Raw genomic sequence first — 22,989 nt, forward strand, 5'->3', positions numbered from 1 at the left:
TGATATACAAAATAACTTTGAAAATTGATTGTTCATCCTCGCACCAGAGGGCGCACATAAGTCGACAGTATAGACATCTGACGATAAACGTCCAAATTTCTTCCACTAAAAATTTGAGTTTATATTACAGATGGGCTACTAAAAGACGCTTGATTCAAATGCACAATGCGGGTGTACCTCCGGTACAATTATTGTTGTTGTTGTTGTTGTTGTTATTATTATTATTATTATTATTATTATTATTATTATTATTATTATTATTATTATTATTATTATTATTATTATTATTATTATTATTATTGTTTCGGCCAACTATGGACCACGTCATTTCAACTGTTTCCGTTGAGCTTTAATGTTGGTCCAGTATTCCTTCATTCGTAGACGGTGTTGCTCCTTTTGCTCTTTCGTCTATGCCTTTCCAGTTTTCAGCTCCGGCTTTGGTTGGAAACTCTGATGTTGTTGGAGTTTTTTCTTAGGTGGGTTACACTCCTGGATATCTTCAAATGAGATCCCAATCTCCTGCAGATCTTTCTGTACCTCACTGAACCATGCCCCCTTTGCCTTTTTCTCTTGGAGGAAAGTGAAAGTGCGGTTGGTTAACCGTGTTGGGCCATGTGTCCATAAAAAGTAATCCTCCTTTTCCGCTTCACGCCGGTTATGTTCTCCACTAGCGAGTACAACACCTGGTTGTGCCGTCTCCTAACTCGCCATTGTCTTTGACTGGAGCTAAGATTATCCTCAAAATCTTCCTTTCCTTAGCCTCCATTTTCTCAGTCATGCCTTTTTTGTTCACAGCGAGACATTCCACTGCATGTAGAGCCTCTGGCCGGATGACAGTGCAATAGTGTTTGATTTTTGCATTCAGAGATATAGATGAAATGTTAGACATTTTTAGTCAGATGGTAAGCCATTTCAATTTTATTCATGCATGATGCAAAGGCTTTCTTTTTCGGACATGTTAGGCTCTATCCATTCACCCAAGATACGTAAATTTTTCAGTCCACTTGACTTTTCCGCAAGTCCCTTCTAGCTCACTTGGCGCCAGTTTGATGTTTGTAATGAATTTAATTTTCTCAAAGGAGATCTGGAGGCCCGCCTTTGCAGCTTGTGTTTGAAACTGGTTGATCTGCTTCGTGGCCACATCCAAGGAATCAGCGAAAACCACGAGATTGTCTGCAATGGCTAGACAGTCAGTTGAAGGGTTCTTGTTCTTGTGGCCTACTCTGACTCTGCTTTCAACTCCATAACTCATTTCTCTGTGCCATTCATGGATCACTTTCTCAAGAACTGAGTTGAACAACAGAGTGAGAGACCATCTCCCTGCGTAACTCCTGTCCTTATTTATAGGCATCTGAAGTCTCTCCTCTGAACTTCACTTCTGAGATCGTGTTGGTCAGAGTCTGTTGGATGATTGCTCTTGTTTTACCGCCCAAGCCAAATTCCTTTTAGATCTGAATTAAGGTAGTTCTGTCAATTGAATCATAGGCCTTCTTAAAGTTGATGAACATTACTACAAAAGGCTCGCTCGTTAGTTTAAGTTATGAAAGGACAGATTTCAGATTCATAATCTGCTCCACACAAGACTGTCCTTTCCTGAAACCTCCTTAGTAATCGCCCAGCTCTGGATTTAGCTGTTCCTCTGCCCTGATTTGAAGAGCTTTTGAGAGAATTTTGTAGGTTATGAGTAGGAGGGAGATGCCACAATAGTTGTTAACAATAATACATCTGACTTGTCATCTTTCTTATGAAGTGGGTGGATTAGGGCAGAGGTCCAGTCACTTGGAAGTCTTTTGGTAGTCCAGATTTCATGTGTGATTTCTATTAATTTCTCCACTGCATTGTCACTAGCTAACTTCCACAATTCAGCTGTTATTGAATCTTCACCTGGTACTTTATTGTTCTTCAAGGATTGGATAATCTGATTTCCTCTTATGTGGGTGGGGGTGAATCTGGGTGAATTTGTGTTTTATCTTCAAATGTGAATCTTGGATATTAGGGCCTCGCAGTTAAGAAGGCTTTCAAAGTTTTTTGCAAAGACCCGGCAGTTTTCCTTGTCGTTATGGGCTAGTTTTCCATTGCAATCTCTGAACTGTCAGATCGGTGGGTCGTATTTCATCAAGTTGCTTTTGAATTTTTTTATAAAAGTTGCGCGTATTGTTCTTCTTGAAATCCTGTTCAATTTGAGCCAGCTAGTGTTCATCAAAAGCACGTTTAATGCTGCGGATAGTTTTTGCTGCCCACTTTCTCTCATTTAAGATGTTTGTCCAGTTGACTTGGTTCTTTAGCGAGTTCCATTTCTGCTTTATTGTTGCATCACATTCACTGTTCCACCAAGCGTGCTTCCTGGGCTTGATAGGCTGAACCGTCTTTTTAGCTGTTTCTACCAGGGCCTCGGGCCGTTGTTCCCATTTCTCTGCAGCCACGGATTGTAGATTCTGCGTGAACTCGTGGTTAGATCCTAGTTTTTCTCTATCAGATCTTTCAATCATTTTGGCTCAAACTCTCCGTGTATTTCTCGGGAGCATTTTGATTTTTATCTTGGATAGATAGTGATCAGAGTCCAGTTTTGCATTTCTTAGAACTTTCACATTCTGAATTTCTCTTTGAGCCTTCTGTGTGATCGCAACACGATCAATCTGGAGTTCACCAAGGTGGGGATTTGGGGATTTCCAGGTCTTCTGTTTCTTGGGCAGGTGTTTGAAAGCAGTAGACTTCATTACGAGGTTAAATGCCTTACACAGCTCTGTTAGCCTTTCTCCATTACGATTTGTTGTCTGGTGAGCTGGATAGTTTCCAACGATGTTTCGGAACTTTCTTTGCCTACCTGGGCATTGAAATCCCCAAGCAAGATGATGGTATGTTTGTCTGGAATCTTGGATAAAGTATCCAAGTTCTTCCCAAAATCTGTCAGTTCCCCCCGGGTCTCTCTTTGCTGGGTTGATTGGCGCATGAACATTCACAATAGTATACATTTTGTTTGTGCTTCGAAAGGACAGAGTTGAGACTCTGTTTTTCACAGAGTTGAAATTTGTGATCGAGTCCAGAATCTTTTTCTTTACTACAAATCCTGTTACATGTAATTAATCTCATAATAGAACCGTATTGAGGACAATATATTAAAATTATAAAATCCTTTTAATCACAACCACCTACTCAATACATTATATTACTCATTGAATTATAAAATAATCATGAGGTGTCTTAAATAAAGGAACATGTTTCGTTCGACATAGCGAACATCATCAGCCTTAATTTACAAGGATTAGGTCAGGGCCCTGAGCTGAATGATAAAAATTGTTAAAAGAGTGACAATACCATAATAAAAAGTAAAATGATAACATTAAACATGAAATTATAATAATATGTACAGATTAACAGCAAGTATGCAGAGGAATACTTTGAATGATGGTAGTCTATAAAGTTAAAACAAACATGAGGTTGTAAAAGTAAAAAGATATAGATATAGTAGATCTTAAATTATATGTCAATGCGTGAAGCGTGGATTAATTGTTGACTATGGAGTTCTTAATTGAGCAAAACAAAAGTTAAAATAGAGTTTATTGAATAGTGCGAGTCAAGCTGAGTCAGTTAAAAGGCGCAAAGCGACGAAGCTAAGGTTGAAATGACGTAAACTTCAGTAGTTAGGAATTCTGTAGGAGAGCCAACACAATGCCAGAAGGAAATACAGGTTGAACTAGTCCGTATTTACACGCTAGCCGTAGAATTAAACTTATACAACGTAGGACACCAATGTGGACTCGTTAAGTAACTATAACTTGAAAGTAGGGAGAGTTCCAGCAAACCAGAATGGATGGAGCAGATTATGGCACAATTGGAGTTAGAAATCTGAAAAGAAAGAAAAGGGAGGAGAAATAAAATTATGTTATAATGAAAAAAAAAGTTAGTAAAAGTTAGAAGGAGGCTTACCCTTGGGACTAGTGTGAGGTGTTCGCTAACGTTGGCTGCGCGAATCAAACTGGCGAGTAACCTTATTGCTGCTTCTAGTATTGTATGTATGTATGTATACGTAGAGGCGGGGAGTGAGTCATGTGAGGAGGAGGGGTGACCGATTCCTTAGGCGGGTCGGGTAATCGTGGAGGGGGTGTCGCATGAGAGGGCAGTAGGGTAGTAGTTGTTGTATTATTAACAGTTGTATAATTAAAGATTCTCGTAAAGTTATTATTATTTATATTGAAAAGAGAGAGTAGTTCTGGAATTTTCTCGATTATTGGACTTTTAATTTCTGAAGTATCATTTAAATTTTGATGCCCGTTGAAATGCTGGTCTAGGAATATGTAAATGTTCTCAAACTCTGTCATAAGTTTACTTTTATTGACGTATTTCAAGATTTGAAGGTCTTTTTCAATTGTAGTAAAACTGTGGCCAGTCTCTTCCATATGGGTACTCATGGCGGAATACTTTTTATGTTTCGAAGCGTTGTAATGTTCAAGGTATCTGGTCAAAAAGCTACGTCCAGTCTGTCCGATGTAGGAGATTCCACAATGGGTGCATTTAAGCCTATAGATACCAGAGTTCGAGAATTTATTGTGATTAATGTTAACTATATTTGAATTGAAGAATATATTACGGTTCGTATATCGGGTTCTATAAGCGATATTAATATCGTATTTCTTTAGAGGGTTAGTAACTTGAAATAGGCCTGGATTTGTGTAGGTGAAGGGAGCATATTTCGTTTTTTTAGGCTTGTCTGGAATCAATTTTGTTGCAGTTTTTAATTTTATCTTGTTAATGATTTTATTAATCATTAAGGGGTTATAGCCGTTAATTCTGGCTAAATCCTTAATATAGTTTAGTTCTTTTTTGCGATTTTCAGTTGTCAGCGGGATTTTTAATGCTCTATAGACAAGACTAAAAAATGCAGCCTGTTTATGAGATTGCGGATGTAAGGAATCGTTTCTTATAGTGATGGGGGCACAAGAAGGCTTTCTAAATATTTGAAAAATGAACTTATTATTCTCTCTTGAAATGTTTAAATCTAAAAAGTTTAGAGAACCATTGATCTCATCTTCCTTAGTGAATTTGACATCATTGTCAAGCTCATTAAGGGATGTTAGCACACTATGACTATCGTTTTTCTGTGTATCTATAATGGCAAAAGTGTCATCAACATACCTTAACCATAATTGAAGACCATTAATATTATTGATTATTTTGTTATTTTCCAAATCATCCATAAAGATATTAGCTAGAATGCCCGAGATCGGGTCACCCATTGCTAGGCCCTTTTGATGATATATTCTATTATTGAAGGTGAAATAGTTGTTATTAAGTACAAATTCTAACAGACTGATGAAATTATCTATTTCGCATTTGCTAAGGTTACTGTGTTTTAAAAGGTTTGATCTAATAATCTTGACGGTTTTGCTTACCGGGATATTAGAATACATATTGGTAATATCATAGGATACCATTATATGATTATGCTCAAGATTGAATTTCGATAATTTTTCACAAAATTCAACGGAATTTCTTATATAGGCTCACACTAGTCCCAAGGGTAAGCCGCCTCCTAACTTTTACTAACCTTTTTTTTTTTCATTATAACATAATTTTATTTCTCCTCCCTTTTCTTTTCAGATTTCTAACTCCAATTGTGCCATAATCTGCTCCATCCATTCTGGTTTGCTGGAACTCTCCCTACTTTCAAGTTATAGTTACTTAACGAGTCCACATTGGTGTCCTACGTTGTATAAGTTTAATTCTACGGCTAGCGTGTAAATACGGACTAGTTCAACCTATATTTCCTTCTGGCATTGTGTTGGCTCTCCTACAGAATTCCTAACTACTGAAGTTTACGTCATTTCAACCTTAGCTTCGTCGCTTTGCGCCTTTTAACTGACTCAGCTTGACTCGCACTATTCAATAAACTCTATTTTAACTTTTGTTTTGCTCAATTAAGAACTCCATAGTCAACAATTAATCCACGCTTCACGCATTGACATATAATTTAAGATCTACTATATCTATATCTTTTTACTTTTACAACCTCATGTTTGTTTTAACTTTATAGACTACCATCATTCAAAGTATTCCTCTGCATACTTGCTGTTAATCTGTACATATTGTTATAATTTCATGTTTAATGTTATCATTTTACTTTTTATTATGGTATTGTCACTCTTTTAACAATTTTTATCATTCAGCTCAGGGCCCTGACCTAATCCTTGTAAATTAAGGCTGATGATGTTCGCTATGTCGAACGAAACATGTTCCTTTATTTAAGACACCTCATGATTATTTTATAATTCAATGAGTAATATAATGTATTGAGTAGGTGGTTGTGATTAAAAGGATTTTATAATTTTAATACAAATCCTGTGCCGAGGTGGGGGACAGTTTGAATGACACGCTTACCAGGTTTACCTTCAGTTTAAAAGGCCTGCTCATCTGTAAATCTCGTTTCCTGAATTGCTGCAATCAAAATTTGCTGTTCAGATAGGATATCTGTGAGCTGTTTGATTTTTCCAACCCTCTGGAGAGAATTGGCATTAAAGGTAGCAAAGAAATTCTTGGCTCTATGTCTAATCTTTCGTGGAGTCTCCGATACCTCCGAGCATGTCGGTGCAGGCTCCCCAGAATCCAAAGGCCTGCTAACATCGTACAAGATGACGCTGGATTGGTTGCCACCTGGGGTAGAAGCTTTAGCTGAAATTTCCGCCATGCTTTCTACAGTTGAAAAACTGTAGACTGGGGTTTGTGATATTTTGCAACAACCAAGGTACTACCAAGGTTGTGAGCCTTCGAGCCTCCAGCACTGATCGGTTCACCGACCCAGTTTCCCACTGGGATTGGTTACCCAACCTTCCACTGGGTTGTTCAGCTTAACAGGGGCACCTCTTGTAGGTTACCTGCTGGAGTTGGAGTGAAAGAGGCTAGTTAGATTCTCTTGCTGAATCCAATAGTTTATTGTTGCAGATGGTCGCAACGACACATTTCACTCCCATTTGCCAGGGCATAGGTTATTATTATAATTATTATTATTATAGTACTTCAGTTGTATTGGAAATTATGTAGGGGTTGTTTAATGAGCATTTGATGGGCTTGCTAGTTTACCGGTAATTTTCCATTACATCAATTTCAGGTGCTGTCAGTGCCATTCATGGAAGTGTATTCTTCTTCTTCTTCTTCTTTCGAATGGGCCACCAGAGGACCACGTGCCAATTTCAATTCCTTCTTCTTTGTTCTTTCCTTTTCTTCCAGTACGCTTTCATCTGTTCACTGTGTTTCTTCTTTCTGTCTTCAGACCACTTTGAACCAGTCTTTTTTACTTTCCTACCTTGAAAATCCTTCTATTTTCAATACTTTTTCCCCGAAAGCCTTCTGTATTATTTATTTCTTCTGTTGTTATATTTTTTTTTTCTAAATCCTTTCTTACTTCATTGACCCAGCTTGTCGTTGATTTCTTACTCCACAAATATCTGAAAATCTTACTGGTTAATCTACTATCTTGCATTCGATATAAATATCTAAAAAACATAAGTCTCCTTTTCCTCATTACATCTGATATATTTTCTATTTTTTGATATATTTCAGCATTACTTCGTAATTTCCTACCTTCTGCTGTGTTTTGTGGGCCTAATATTTTCCTCATGATTCGCCTTTCTAGTATTTCTAGCTTATCTAAATTATAGTTTAATGCCAGACACTCGCTTGCATATAGGCATTCTGGCTTCACTACTGTGTTGTAATGCCTTATTTTTGCATTTTTGGATAGGCATCTTTTATTGTAGATATCTTTGGTGACACCATAAGCTCTCTCCATTTTATGTACCCTCTCCTCTACTGCAGATTTTTCTAAACCATTTTCTTGGATTATTTCCCCTAGATATTTGAATTTCTTTACCCTCTCTATTTGGCCAATATCTGTTTTCAGAAATTTTGGTGCATCCCAAATATTTGTTAAAAATTTTGTTTTTTCTGCAGAAATTATTATTATTATTATTATTATTATTATTATTATTATTATTATTATTATTATGTGTGAAGAAGCCCATTAGGACTACATGAAGTACTTATGGGCATGCATTTACCTTCCATTACGCCCATATTTCATTCATTCTTTTACTGTGGGCTTCCTTTCTGTCTTCAGACCAGGTTGTTCCAACCTTCTTCTTTTGTCTTTCCTGTTGGTCAACTTTGCCATTTGTGAATTTTGGACCTGAAGATTATTCTGTTTTGGACATCTGCTGGTGTAATCTGGTTTTGATTTCGCCAATCCATTTCATTGTGTCTGTTTTGGCTTTACTCCTGTTTTTGTAGAATTTAACTATTTATTTGGTAAGTCTGTCTGGATGCATTCTTTTAATATGTCCATAGAATCTTAACCTGAGTTTTCTAATGTCACTGTGAATATTTGTGTATTGTTTGATTTCCTGTCTGCCTCTGAGTTGGTATTGTATGACAGTGAGTTTTGGGCCTAGAATTTTTCTTGTGATTTTGCGTTCCTTTTTCTCAGTGTTTTCAATATCTGCTCTCCTATTCAAAATTAGAGTTTCTGACCCATAAAAACATTCTGGCTTAACAACTGTATTGTAATGTCTTAGTTTTGTGTACTTGGAGATACATATTTTGGATTAGTTGGTATGTAGTTTCCATCTTTTGGCATCTAATTTCATTTGCTTTTGTTTTGAGTCGGTTTATTTGAATTGTTTCACCAAGATACTTAAATTGTGGTACTGGTTTAATTTTGCCATATTTTGTCTCCATGAATTTTAGTGCTTGTTTGTTGCAGGTTATGTATTCTGTCTTTTCAAAGGATATTATTGAGAAGACACTGGGATAAATTTTATACGCAACAGATACGTGTGAGATTCTTCTGTAGTTGTTTACATCTGTTCTGTCTCCCTTCTTGTGTAGTAGATGAATTATTGCATTTTTCCAGCCCTCTGAGATTTGTTCTGTTTGCCAAATATCTTGCATGATTTTTGTGGTTTCTTTTTTTTGTTGTTGGGCCTAATGATTTGAGAACTTCTGCTATGATTCTGTCTCACCAGATGCATTGTTTTTAAGTCTTTTGGTTGGTCTTGCGATTTCTTCATCTGGTAGTAGTGAATTTTGATTAGTATTTTCAGGTTCTTGAGGTGAAAATTTTGTGTTGTTTCTGGACAGATCAGTAGTTCTTTAAAATATCTGGCAAGTTCCTCACAGTTTTTTTGGTGGTTTAATGCTGATTGTCCATTTTCTTCTTGAAGCAGAGACTTTGTTGTTGATATACTTCAAGATTAGTTTTGAAGTTCTTATAGAAATTTTGTGTTGTTTCTTTCAGAGTCTTTCGATTTCAATTAGTTGATCCTTTCCAAATTTCCTTTTGGTATGTCTGATCAATTGAGCTGTCTGTTTTCTCACTGCCATGAATGTTTTGTAGTTTTTCTCCGTCTTGCTGTTTCAATTGGTGTATGCCTTCTGTTGAGAATGGATTGCTTGATCACTTTCCTCATTCTATCAGGGGTGTCTCTTCCTTTTCTGCAGAGAAATTAGTGTTTGTGCTGTTGTAATCAGTTTGCTTTTGAGTTGTTGCCAATTTTTTGCCTCCTTTCTCTCTAATTCTTCTGTAGTGATGGTTGGATCCTATTGGGGTCGAAGTTTGGGATTAGTGGCTTCTTTTTTGTCACTTTCTGAGGTTTTAACTGTAGTTTGATTCTTGTCAAGTAATGATCTGACTCTATGTTTGCACCCCTTCTGACATGAACATTCATAATTTCTTTGTGGTTTTGATAAGAGATTGCTACGTGGCCAATTTGGAATTCGCCAGTGAGTGGGTTCGGTGATCTTCATGTCATTTGTTTTGATGGTTTGCTTTTGAAATGTGTTCACATGATTTTAAGGTTGAATATCTTGGAGAGTTCGACTAATCTTTTTGTATTGTCTCTAAGAATTTAAAACGTTTTACTTTTATTATCCAAGAACTAATTTTACAAAATCCTGTTGGGCGACTAAAAAATATACAAGATGTGTCTAAAACGTATGGTGAATGGACCGATATCAGAATGGCAATGTGTGATAACCCTTGTCATGCTGTTGGTACTTACTCGTGTTACTCTGTGCGTACTAAATCACACTCTTTTTATTCGATGTGACACTGTCGGTGACTGATCAGTGACAGAAATCTTAGGGAGATTGATAGTCCTAGTTATATGCAGGTAATTTACTCAAAACGCGTTAAGAAATTGGGAAGAAGTATACAAATTAACAAAAATAAGTCTGGAGGTAAAATACAAATATTTGAGAATTGAAAACCCAAGACCAAAGTCCATGCCACAATTTTACTAAGTGCCACACAATCTAAATTAAATAATCAAGAACACAGTGGAAGTAATTTCACTATTAACGTACTTGGGATAACATAGAAGATTCCAGGGATCGTCTATGTTAGAATAGAATAGAATAGTTAGAGACAAAGTTTGTCATAATCTCCCTTGAAAGAAAAGAAAGGAGTAGTATCAAAGAAGATATGGGCAACACTTGATATATTAAAAAAATTACCATTTCAAGTTACGTTTACGTCTATGAGACGTTATTGATAATTTTAACCATATTGGTTCAATCCTGTCTGTATTGACTTATAATCAATTTCTTTATAACACTTTTCCGCCTTGTCAATACTTATTATACTTAATTTCCGTACATGTTTCGAGAGTAAATACTCTCTTCTTCAGTGGTGCCATAACATCAAACCAAATCTTTGGACTTGATACATTTGTACAAATACAGTTATCAACCGAACAATTATATATAATTCTTGAAATCACGTTAAGTAGTCTAATAAATATGAACCGGGAATGCCCACTATGAGGACATAGTCCAAAATCCATAAGCAAGAAATTCTCATAAGACCGGTAGTAAAATGTAGAAATAGTCTGACATATGGGTTAGCCAAATTTATACAGGTACTCTTTAAGAAAACATTTTAAATTCACAACGGAGGCAATAGTCAGTAAGTAATACAAGCGATATCTGCTACAGAACAAGGTATATTGAAATGAAGGAAAGTTACACAATTCATAGTCTTGATATTGAAGACTTGTATTCCAACATCCCCATCTCTAAAAGAATAAATAGTGTTAGAAGGAATTCAACAGAACATAGCAGTTTAAATAAAATAGAGATTGAAGAATTTATCAAGTTGTCAGCATACACATTAGAGAACAATTATTTTGGATTTAACAACAAAATATACAAACAGGAGAAGGTTGGCTATGGGTTCCCCGGTGTCGGGTATTCTGGCAAATATTTACATGGACTATTTGGAATCAAATAAAATAATTGATAAAATTAAAGGATTAATCATATGGGTGAGAGATGTGACGACGTTTTCATTATTAAAGATGAAAAAGAAATAGGTCCGGTAGAAGTATTAAGAAGGATGAACGAAATAGACAAAGATGTCAAATTTACAATGGAGTCAGAGGAAGGAGGATTGCTGAACTCCTTAGATGTCAAAATAACGAGAAAAGGTAGGGAATTAGAGTACCAGGTTTTTAGAAAAGAAACGACCACTAACCCTATTATTAGGAAGGACTCCAGCCATCCATGGCAGTAGCAGGAGACATTTTACAGTATGATCAGTAGGGCCCTTTAATTCCCCTTAAATATGTAGATAAAATAAAGAGCAAGTTAATAAATAAACAGAGATCAATGTTGGAAAAAGAAAAAGAAAGGAAGAATGTAGCGGTAATAACATTCCACAACAGACATTCATATGGAATAAAGAAGATTTTTAGGAAAAAGGGCATAGACATTGCATTTAAGACAAACAACAATATTAAGAGAATTTTATTCAATTCACATGAGGTTAACAGGTCCAGTAGGTTCAATAAATCAGGAGTATATTGCATCAAATGCCAAAGTTGTGGAAAGAAATACAGAGGACATTCAGGTAGGAGTTCGGAGACAAGATACAAGGAGCACGTGAATGCAGTAAGACACAAAAGGTTCTCAGCAATGGGTGAACACACAGAGTACAATCATAATTTTATGGAAATATATAAAGATATGGAAATACTGCACACAACAATGAAAGGAAAATTAATGGACGCTCTAGAGAAAATAAGTATATATATTGACCAGAGAAGCAGTAATGAGAATAATTTAAATGAACCGCTGAATGAAAAAAATGTGATGTACAGATTAGCATACAATCATATAAGGAAGAAGGAGAGAAAGAGAGAGTGGAAGAAATAGTTCCGGTCGTTGATACACTCCCCCTCCCTCCCCTACATTACGTAACCGGCAGCATAGCGACAAGTAGAAGCTAGCCTCGTAAGGTAATTGACAGCAAGCAAAGGAGCAAGGATATGTTTGTTTGATTCAGACTAGTGTAATGTAATTTAAATTTTTGGATAAATTTGGCACCAGCTGAAACTGAAGTAAAATAAAATTCTCTAATCATCTGAGTTGTCGCCTTTTTCGTAAAAAAAAAATGTCTCTAAAATTGGTTTGTTGGTTGTTTATTTTAAAGGAATTTGATGGTTAAAATGGCTTGCATGGTTGGACGGGATTAAGAGGAGGAATTTTTTATTTATGTGAAAGGTCTCAGAAATATAGCAGTAAGTTAATTGACAATTAGTGGAATAAATAAGATAATTGAATTTCAGATTATAAATATAAATATAATGTTTTATTTTTTAGGACTTAAGGAAAGGAGAAATTTCAAGAAGAGAGCAGAAAATATTTTAAAGTCAACATACAGTGACTAACATAATAGTTTTTATTTATTTATGAATTGGAAATTGTTATATTTAAAGTGTTTACTAAATGATATAGTAAGTTTAAATTTAGACGAAAAGAAACATTTTCTTTTTTTAGGTTTAAATAAGGACTTAAGTTCCAAGAGCAGAGCAGATTTTAGATTTTAGTATATAGTGACTAATTTAATAGGTTTTATCCATTTTATGAGTTGAAATTATGCTATTTTAAAGTTTTTACTAAAAGTCATAGTGAGTAAGTAATCAGTTGAGACACAAAGAAGTGATTTCAAGATATATATATAATTGTTCTGTTGATAACTGTATTTGTACAAATGTACCAAGTCCAAAGATTTAGTTTGATGTTTTGGCACTGCTGGAGAAGAGTATTTACTCTCAAAACATGTATGGAAATAAAGTATAATAAAATGTTAAAGTATTGACAAGGCGGAGAAGTGTTATATAGAAAAAAATATGAGACGTTACTTAAAGAGAATGTGGTTCCAGCCCATGAAAATTCGATGTTCATAATATAAGGGGAAAAAAAAATGAACTGAATAATATGTCAAGGAGTCTAATAAAAAGGAGATTGAGACATAAGAATTGAACATCATAGAAATTTTTCTTTAACCCATTTACAATATAATACAGTATCATAAATTTTAAAAAAAAGGGGGGGGCATTAAAAATATGTTCAGTATAGACTACACTAAGATATTACAGTATTTCACACTGATACCAAAAATTGTTTGGCCGATTAGAGACCATTCGAGAGAGCTAGGAAGTTATATGCGAGTAATTACTGTCAAAAAAGAGGAACGTACAAATTCGATACAAAGAGGCACACGAGTCCCAGAAAAGAAGTAAAGATTTGAACTATAAGGACGTTACAAAAGCAATATTTGCCTTTATTCGAAAGCCTTTCCCACTCTCAAGGTAGGTTCATTATGCCAGGAATTGTGACTGGTAATACAAATATAAAAATCTGCATGTGATTGCACTTAAGTGACTAATGATAATTCAGTCCATTAATTTTAAAGTACAATAAATGACCAAAAGTTCTGAACAGCCTTTTTTGTAGGTTAATTAGCTTAGCAATGGGGACAGATAATACAAATATGATAATCTGCATGTAATTACAACAGTAATTAACTAAAAAACATAATTAATTACCAGAAATTCTCAACAGCTTATTTGTTCCCATGATAAATTAGCAAAGGAGATAAAAATCTAAATAATTTAGTTCATTATTGAAAACAAGCAGATTGTGGTAAGCACAAAGAAAAAGTGGTTGAAATTTCAAAGGAAGAATAAATTCCACGTCCAGCTTGCACCATCACATAATTAATCACCTGGAGCATTATATTGAAGCCAGAGAAATCTTTGAGAAAGAGACGTGAAAATATTTAGCATCAGAGAGGTAATATAATTTAAATGACCTCAGTCTTTCCCCTACTTCAGCGTAAGCACAAGATGTTAGAAGCATTATGGTATGGAGATTGCCCAAGAACAAGTTGAGTTCTGCAGTGAAGTACTCCGCTCATTGCTTGGCTATGTTTAATCCGAACTGAATTTTAATGTCCTAGCTGTCCAGCATTTCTACAGTACCAAGTAGAAACTCAAAGTCTCAAGAGCTGAGTGAATTTGGTTGAATTATGCATGAGGTACGGTGTGGTGTGCGAAGATAGCAGTTGGAGAGCAGGCAAGGTAGCGTATAATGTTGATGAGATACCATAGAATATTTATGGAACAGCAGACTGGAGATGGAGACTACCCACATTGAAAACAAATGGAATAGCCGGAGACTAAAGGTAAGCTGATGATGTTACATGCGTGCATGCGCATGTGAATAGAGAGGCATCTTGAGGAGGGCCACATAACATTGAACACATGGAGCTGTAGCAGGTTAGTTTGCTGCAGCCAGTCGAACATAGTGCGTGTGAAGACTCGTGTCGCAGTGCAACGGAGCAATGCATAAACATCAGTTGTGTTATGTTACAAGTGTGGGAAAACTGCGATGGAGATGCATGCAGTGTTGGTGCAAGTGTATGAACAGAAGCCATAATTGGAAAATGTTTTCGACTAGTTAAAACTCTTTCAGGATGGACAGGAAATTCTTGATGGTGCACCACATCTTGAACATCCATCATCCTGCGCGGATTGGGTGCTTGCAGGCTTCTTTTTGTTTCCCTAAATAAGGTAATCTTGAAAAGCACACGTGCTGACATACCGGATATCCAAATACGTGCAATGTTAGTGCTTCGATCTGTTCCAAAATTGTATACATGTTGCCAAAAGTGTATCGTGGCCAATGGATAACACTTTGAAGGTGGCTGACGGTATTATGGTTTTAACTTCTGTTTTCTTTGTGTCATGGTTTGATTCACCAAGCGTTGTAGACACACTTTTTATTGTTATGTTATTAAATTTAACTTCACTACTGTCTTATGGTAAATGAGTTATCTTCTTGGAACTCTTTCAGCGCCTTTTCTGCATGGCTATTCTCACCACTGATGTAAGAACACTTGGTTTGCCAACTCTAATTTTATATTCTATACTTGGTATTCATTCTTTTTAGGTTTATCTCGAAACAGCTTCACTCTAGTCTTGGAAAGAAATCCAAAGCAGCATGATAGGAGCATTAGCAAGAGGTAAACATAATGCATGTTCATTGTGGGAGGAGGGATTGACAGAAAGGAGACAGAAGACAAGTGTGAAAAAAAAAAAGCACAAGTACAAACTCCATACCTTCTAACACTGCTGACTTTATGTAGATGGACTCCAAGTGCGGCCTTCTTTGTGTTAGGTAGCCATGACTGCCCAAGCCACTAGTGGCTAAATTTAACTTCTGTTATCTTTGTGTTATGGTTTGATTCACCAAACGTTTCCTGTTACAGAAAAGAAAAAATCACTTTAAAACTGGTGAGCACTCTGCTTCACAAAGTTTGGCAAGGCTTGGACATGTGGATCCCACACTTCCATCAGATAGGCATAGGTACGCCACAGAAATTTGATGGAGCACTATCAGTATGAATAGCACTTATAAAAACCAAGAATTATTTTTGACATTGTGTTTTCATTAGTTGGTGAAAATGAATTTGACCTCTATTCAATGAAAATATTCACTATGTAAAAATACATTATATGATAAAACTGGTAAAGTCTTTTACCCTCCCGTTGAATACGTAATTACTGTGTTTGTAACATAAGAATATAAATTTTGTCTTTTCGGAGGAAATTTTTTGTAACCTTCTCTAGACCTGTCCTTGTTATGTCGGAAGCAAAGGAGAAATGCAACCATTGACAGCACTTGCAGGAAATTATTAACTTCCTTCTGTTATTTAGATTTTTCTTCTGTCAAACATTCTAAAGGAAATATGTTTTTCTTTTCATTTTTTTCTTTTCAGGTCTCTGCCCTGATTGGCAAGACTGGAATCCAAAAGACTCTGTACAGAATGCTTCAGAAGCTATGGGTTTAGCAGATGACTGGCTAAACGTTCGCCAGGTAATATATATAAATTGTTTAACTTGTGGTATTGGGGGTTGTCCTACCCCTAGGCGGTGCTTGTCAGTGTCTTGCACCAGAGAGAGTTAATCAAAAGTTTTGGTTGATTGACCTTTTCAGAGGTTAATTTTATGGATATATTGTTTGTGAATTTACCTAATATATATTTTTACTTGTTAAGATGGAAGCTGTTCCTTTCAGTGTCGACTTTCTTCTTCTTCTTTTCTTCATGGGGCCTCTAAATATTAGTTCCTAATTAGCGTTGACCTCTAAGATCTTTTGCTACCACGATTTTCCTTCATTCCCACCTAGATATACCTGCTCCCTTCACAAAGCTGCAGGTTGCTCTTATTGGGTCTTCTTGGATCTTTTCTCTCTCTTCACCTGACAATCCTTGAGTGGAGAGTCTGACTCTACCCAGCACCTCACATTCAAAAAGTATGTGTTCAGCTGATTTCTCTGCTTCATTGCATTTCCTACATGTATTGTCTCTTACTACTTCAATTCTGTGTAGGTGTTTTTTCAGATGGCAGTGTCCTGTCAACAGTCCTACTACCCATCTTATATTTTCTCTGCTGAGTTTAAACAGCTCTTCAGTATGCTTTTGTTTGGTCCTTTTATCAGTTCCTTTGCAAGCCTGCATCCTGGAGTATTTTTTCCAGTTTTCCTTTTGTTTCTCTTGTACCCATTTTCCTATGTAATGTCAGGCTTGTCCATAGGAAATCCTGCATACAGATTCTGGGCCTACAAAATGTGTTTCTGCCCCTTTCCCGGCCAGTTTATCTGCCATTTCATTTCCTTCTATACCTGTATGTCCTGGTACCCATATTATTTTGACAATGTTGTACTTTGAGAGCTTCAGGAGAAGTGAATGGCAAAAGCAGACAAGTCTGGATAATATCCGGACTGCTTCTAGTGCCTTAAAGGCCGCTTGGCTGTCCGTAAAAATGAAAATGTTCTTATTCATATAGTTCATTTTCAGACTGTCTTCAAGACATGTTGTGATGGCTGTCACTTCTGCTTGAAAGACGGTAGTGTGTTTGCCCAGGCTCATCTGGATTGATCTCTCAGGTCTTCCCCTGTTGATCACTCCTCCTGTGCCATCCCCAGTCTTTGAGCCGTCACTCCACCACACTACTGAACCCTTGAACTTACCATTCCATCGTTGGTCGGCCACGGCTGCTACAGTAGAACAATATAGAACTCTTAAATCATGGGTCGTTGTGGGGATAAATTCGGTCACGATCTTAACCAAACGATGGGGTTCAGAAGAGAGCCTAACTACTTGAAATGAGGAGCAAATATGTGCTTACTAACTTTTATTAAAATCGAAATGACACGACAACATTGTTATTTTAATATAAATCCTTGAGAGAAAAAAAAATTATAAATTATTTATTATTGAATGTTTCAAACGCAGTCACATTGCGTAGCGTTGATTGATTTCTCACAATATCGAAGAGTTGCTTCGGAGAAATTAGTACATTAGTGGACAGCGAAACTGAAAAACTGAAAAAGGAAAGACCTGAAAACCGGGCACCTATTACTCCAAACGAGAACTGAGAATTAATCCACACGATCCGTGGAAAATCTGACTTTCAACAAGTAGAACGCCTGATTTCCTCTCAATTAAGGTTATCCACCAATCGAATACCCTTTATGGATACGGAACACCCGCCGAATGGACCCTTAATCGAACCAAATTGACTATCAGTTGCTTTGGATAGGTTGCGAAATATTATGGGAAAGCATGGTGTTCACTGCAAGTTAACAGCATCATTCACAATTGAAATAAAATTCCACCATGTATTTGTCATTCATGACACCCTTAAGTGATAAGGTAATCCCGATGCTAAATGTGCATCACCCAAACAGCTGTTCGGAAGGAACCAACAACAACATGATTCGCGAGGATCTTACGTTACGTCGTTCTAAAGGAACAAAACTGCGAAATGCAGGAAACACTTATTCATCACGCATTTAGAAGAAATGCCAAACACTGAAGTTAATTAAAAAGTGGTAAATCACTTGAATAGTATTATTACCAAACCGATTTTCAGGTTAGAAATGGTTATGTTACGCTTAATGAAATTACCAGTCCACATTGAAAAAATATTACAACTTTAAGGAATTCTTTCCTAAAAAAAAAAACAACAAAAAAAAACAATGACTACCTTTACAGATCCGTCTACTTATTGTCTGTCCCAACACACTACCTATAAAATGATTACTTAATCGAATTCAACTACGAATAAAATGAAAGTACGACAAAGATTGAAAATAAAATAATATTACTGGCTGATGAATCGAAACCGCATTCGCAACTCAAGTCTCACGCTAATACACTGAGTGTCAATATGCACACTATCAAAACAAAACGGATGTCAGAACGACAAAACAATTAAGTCCGTAAAATAAAATAACGTATCGAAGTCATTAAAACTCAACACGCATGGAGAATTACAGCAAAAATATTTAATCTCCATCAGGTCGATATCCAATATTTGGGCAACCGTCATTCACCGATAGCGGCCCCGTTATCTCAAGGAACACCCTTCGAATGTTGGAGCTACGCACTAGTTGGCCTCATTATTGTCGATCTAACACTCTTCATATTTCATATTTCACTGTAGAGGCTACCTTCGCCCAAGTCACTTCGCGAAAACAGAAGAAACATCTAATCTGAGACTTGAGTATGTACAGCTGACATCCCAGACCTATCGTCGGGCTCACTTAAAATCTGTACATCCTAACACTAATCTCTATGTACATGATACCTTCCAAATTCTATCGTCGGGCGTGAACTAGGACATCTCATCATCAGTAACTCCAAGGATAACATGTGACGTCCTAAATCTATGGTTGAGCGTCAAAATGGATCATACTACGTATCCCCTAGCATATCAGGCGAACTAACAATTTCAAACCAACTCTGACATTTCAATACACATGGGACCACGTCTCTTACTATTAAACGAATGCAAGTCGAAAAATGCAGTAAGTCTCTATCTCGTTACAATATGTGAACTCGAAAATAAATATACGTGACGAACAATTCTCCAACTCAAACACAATCTCAGCCTGTGCAATGAAGTTTTTAGGGAAGCAATGATAACTCCCAGCACATGTCTACCATTTAGTGGATGTATTCAAAATAATAATCATCACTACCGCATTAGAAACTCTCAAATCGCCTACCGTCAATTCCAAATATTTATATCAATGACATATCCAGTGAAACGAAATTCAATACAACACCAACCATGTATTCGAAATGCTCTTTTATCCTTGAGGTCGCATTATCTTAATATTCATACGGGCTTTACGTAACTAGTCACTCGACTTTTACTTCCAAGATTTTTAACCTTTTACTGGAGTCGTTTTCACTTGGGATCTTACTAGAAATCTACGATGCCTCACACAGTAGTCATCTCAAATTTCGGATTGGTAGCGGAATACTCTACAGCCTGTCACAATACAGTCTGTTTCACAAATACTTCCTCGGCAAACATAGCCTGTCTCAAACTCATTCTCCTCGCCTTATCCCAGCGGTATCACTTAAAATCCAGGCTTCATTTCATCTTCAATATTCCTATCCCTCTCATCTCCACATATATAAATTCTTCGCTCTCAACCCATTTTTCTTATATTTCCAAGACCCCTTTCTATTTTTCAATCCTCTAATGAAAACAACAACCACCATTATGAAATACACCTCTTTATTTTACTATTACTACGACTTTCGGACCTCGAGAATCCAAGAACACACCGCGACTTTCCGTATCACTGATATACACGATGTCCCAAAATTTTTACTTCCCATGAATAAATATAACTCTCTGAAATATTCTAAGTGCCTGTGATCCTTGGAAAATATACAGGTTAAATGCACTTTTAACATAGACAAATTTCTTTATCCCGCGGTAGACATTATTATTATTATTATTATTATTATTATTATTATTATTATCGACAAACATTTCTGAATTCAACTGATATTTGAAATTAAGACACTCGCTACGACTATTTTACAATTATAGCTTTCCTAAATTTTCTCGCTTTGGACAATATCTCATAGAACATTAACACCAGATTTAAACATCGCATTTTTACAGTTTCTTGACGTGAAATTTTCAAACTAAAATTTTCACACGCTGGCCAAAATTATAACACCTTTCGCCTGATAATTACAAATATCAACCCGACAATCATCTTGAAAAGTATGTTGGGACAGAACAAAAAAAATCTAACTACAACATAATACAAATATAGACAGACCTGCACATGGCGTCATTCCCAGTATTCTGGCTACATCGTCGCCAGCTGACCTCGTGCCTTTAGCCGTACATTTGCACAAATAACATCATCATTTCCAACATATCACTCTTACAAACACTGCCTTTTTCACACGATATTAAATTACAACACAAATCACGCACTTTTCTCGTTATAATGTGTACCATGAACCTCCCTCGTTCTGCAGTTCTGCAGTCAACTGCTACTGTCTGCTTTATCCCAGAGTTCTCTCTCTCCGTCACCCACAAACACACCAGGTGTTCAACAGATAACGAAATCAAAACTACTCTGACTAGCTTCCCAATTCTCTTACCATTTTCAAACACACATAAGGTGATACAGTAACATTTGCTGTGTACTTTAACAGATGCCTATACTTTCACAATTTGTCGGCAATAGTTCAGAAATTTTCTGTCACCTTCCCTTTCTAACCGACTGGGTGGACCTCAGCCACGAACATGTACTAAGTCGTTTGTAGATCAATCTGGTACAATTTTCTGCTGACGACGCTTCAAAAACCAGATCGACACTGAAAAATATGCAATGGGGGGTTCCTCTTATAGTCTATAGGAGGGACGCTACACACACTACTAAGCTTGATTGCGTAATCTGCTAATTTCGCGTCCAATAGACCGATTTTTATGAGGCTTGTCCCAGACTTCCGGACAGACTTGTAATTATTTTTGATGTTAATCTCATAATTTTACCACACTCCCAACAGGTGAAATAAATTATTTCTGCCCGGACGTTTCACGCGTTTTCTTCATCCCTTGACCTTGGCACGTGGAGCTAGTTCACTGATCTGACGCTGACTTGTACTTAGGCTTAACTGCATTTATAATTTACCCTGGGGGCTCTGTTTTCACGTAGGGTTTAAGAATAATTTAGATGATTTATTTCTTTATTTACTGTATTGCCAAAATCCCTCGTTATGCAGAATTCCGTGAATTTAAAGAATTATCGGGCACTCGAAGACCGCCGAGGTGTCACGGTGTTTCACGAGCCTGCCGCGGGTGAGATCTTTCCCACGCGACATCGAGGCTCTTAGGAGCGCAACATGGCTGCCCTCAAAAATAAAAGTAGCTTGTTGATTTGAAATAAATATTGAGAAAATTAAAAAAAAATTTCTCATCGTGGAATTATGGGTTCACTACATCTTCTTTTTCATTATTCCATTTGTTGATATCCCAGTCTTCTAATTTTATTATCTGGGTCTCAAACGGTTTTTCAAAGTTGTACTTTGATATCATATGATCAGAAGGCATGTGTAGAACTTCCTGTATTATTACTCTGTTAATTGTACAGTGTCCTAGATTGGGTCTTTTTGCATTCCAGCACTCTGATTGTGCCAGTCTATATGAACTCATTCTAGCCTGTCCTTTTATGAAGTTGCATAGTGATGGGAGGTCTAGTAAAATATTCAAGGCTTCTGTCGGCATAGTTCTCATAGCCCCAGTTATGGCTATGCATGCCATTCTCTGTAGGCTATTCAATCTTCTACTGACTTTTCCTTGGCTTAATTTCTGCCACCAGATGATTGCAGCATAGGCCATCAACGGTCTAATGATCATTGTATATATCCACATTACCATTGTCTTAGGCCCCTTGTCTTCCCGACGACAACTCTTTTGCATGCATACAGCAAGTTCTTGGCCCGGGTTATGTTCCTTTCTATACGTGGATTCCAGGTTATACTTTATTTAACACTACACCTAGGTGCAGTCCCTGTTCTTTCATGCCCAAAGAGCTTCAGTGATCTCTTTCCCTCTAATTTTCTCTTGTAAAAGGGACCAGAGTTATCTTGTTTGGGTTGACTGATAGTTGTTCTTCCCGACACCAGTTCTCCACAAGGTTAAGTGATCTTTGCATGAGGTCCTGGATAACACTCATCACCTTACCTTGCACCACAATCACTAGGTCATCTGCATATCCTTGTGTATAGAAACCTTGTTCGTTGAGAATAGCTATGATTTTGTTCACCACGAGCTTCTACAGCAGAGGAGAAAGAACTCCTCCCTGAGCACAGCCTCGGGTGGCCCTAACCGTCAGAGTTTCTTCAAACGGGGTTGCTTTTAACTTCCTTCCGTCTAACATGGATTTAATCCATTTGACGACGGTTTTACTCACCTTGCTCTTTTCCAATGCTTTGATCACAGAGTCATAGGTTGTATTGCTGAAGGCTCCTTCTATATTTAGAAATGCCGCCAGTGCAATTTCTTCATATTCTAGGCTTTCCTCTAGTTTATGAACCAACTGTTGGAGTGCTACTTCAGTGGATCTGCCAGGTCTATATGCAAATTGATTTTCATGTAATGTTGAGTTCAGTTGCACCGTTCTTCTGATATATTTATCCAGAATTTTCTCCATTGCTTTCAGCATGAAGGAGGTTAAACATAATGGTCTGTATGCTTTAGTTTGGGCATAATTTGCCCTTCCAGGCTTAGGTATGAATACTGCTTTAGCTTCAGACCATGATTTCGGCAC

At 36.8% G+C, this 22,989-nt stretch overlaps 1 protein-coding gene across 4 annotated transcripts in view; it reads left to right on the forward strand.

The window, feature by feature from the left end:
- The window catches only part of cher (filamin-A), a 754,003-nt gene that overhangs the window by 261,829 nt on the left and 469,185 nt on the right, over positions 1-22,989 (forward strand). For all 4 annotated transcript variants that reach the window (XM_067140703.2, XM_067140704.2, XM_067140705.2 and 1 more), the window contains exon 4: positions 16,112-16,209. In XM_067140703.2, coding sequence (XP_066996804.1) covers positions 16,112-16,209 — 98 coding nt within the window. The remainder of the gene's footprint in view (positions 1-16,111; positions 16,210-22,989) is intronic.

This window comes from Anabrus simplex, chromosome 2 (genome assembly GCF_040414725.1).
Source record: "Anabrus simplex isolate iqAnaSimp1 chromosome 2, ASM4041472v1, whole genome shotgun sequence".
NCBI classification, from domain to species: domain Eukaryota; kingdom Metazoa; phylum Arthropoda; class Insecta; order Orthoptera; family Tettigoniidae; genus Anabrus; species Anabrus simplex.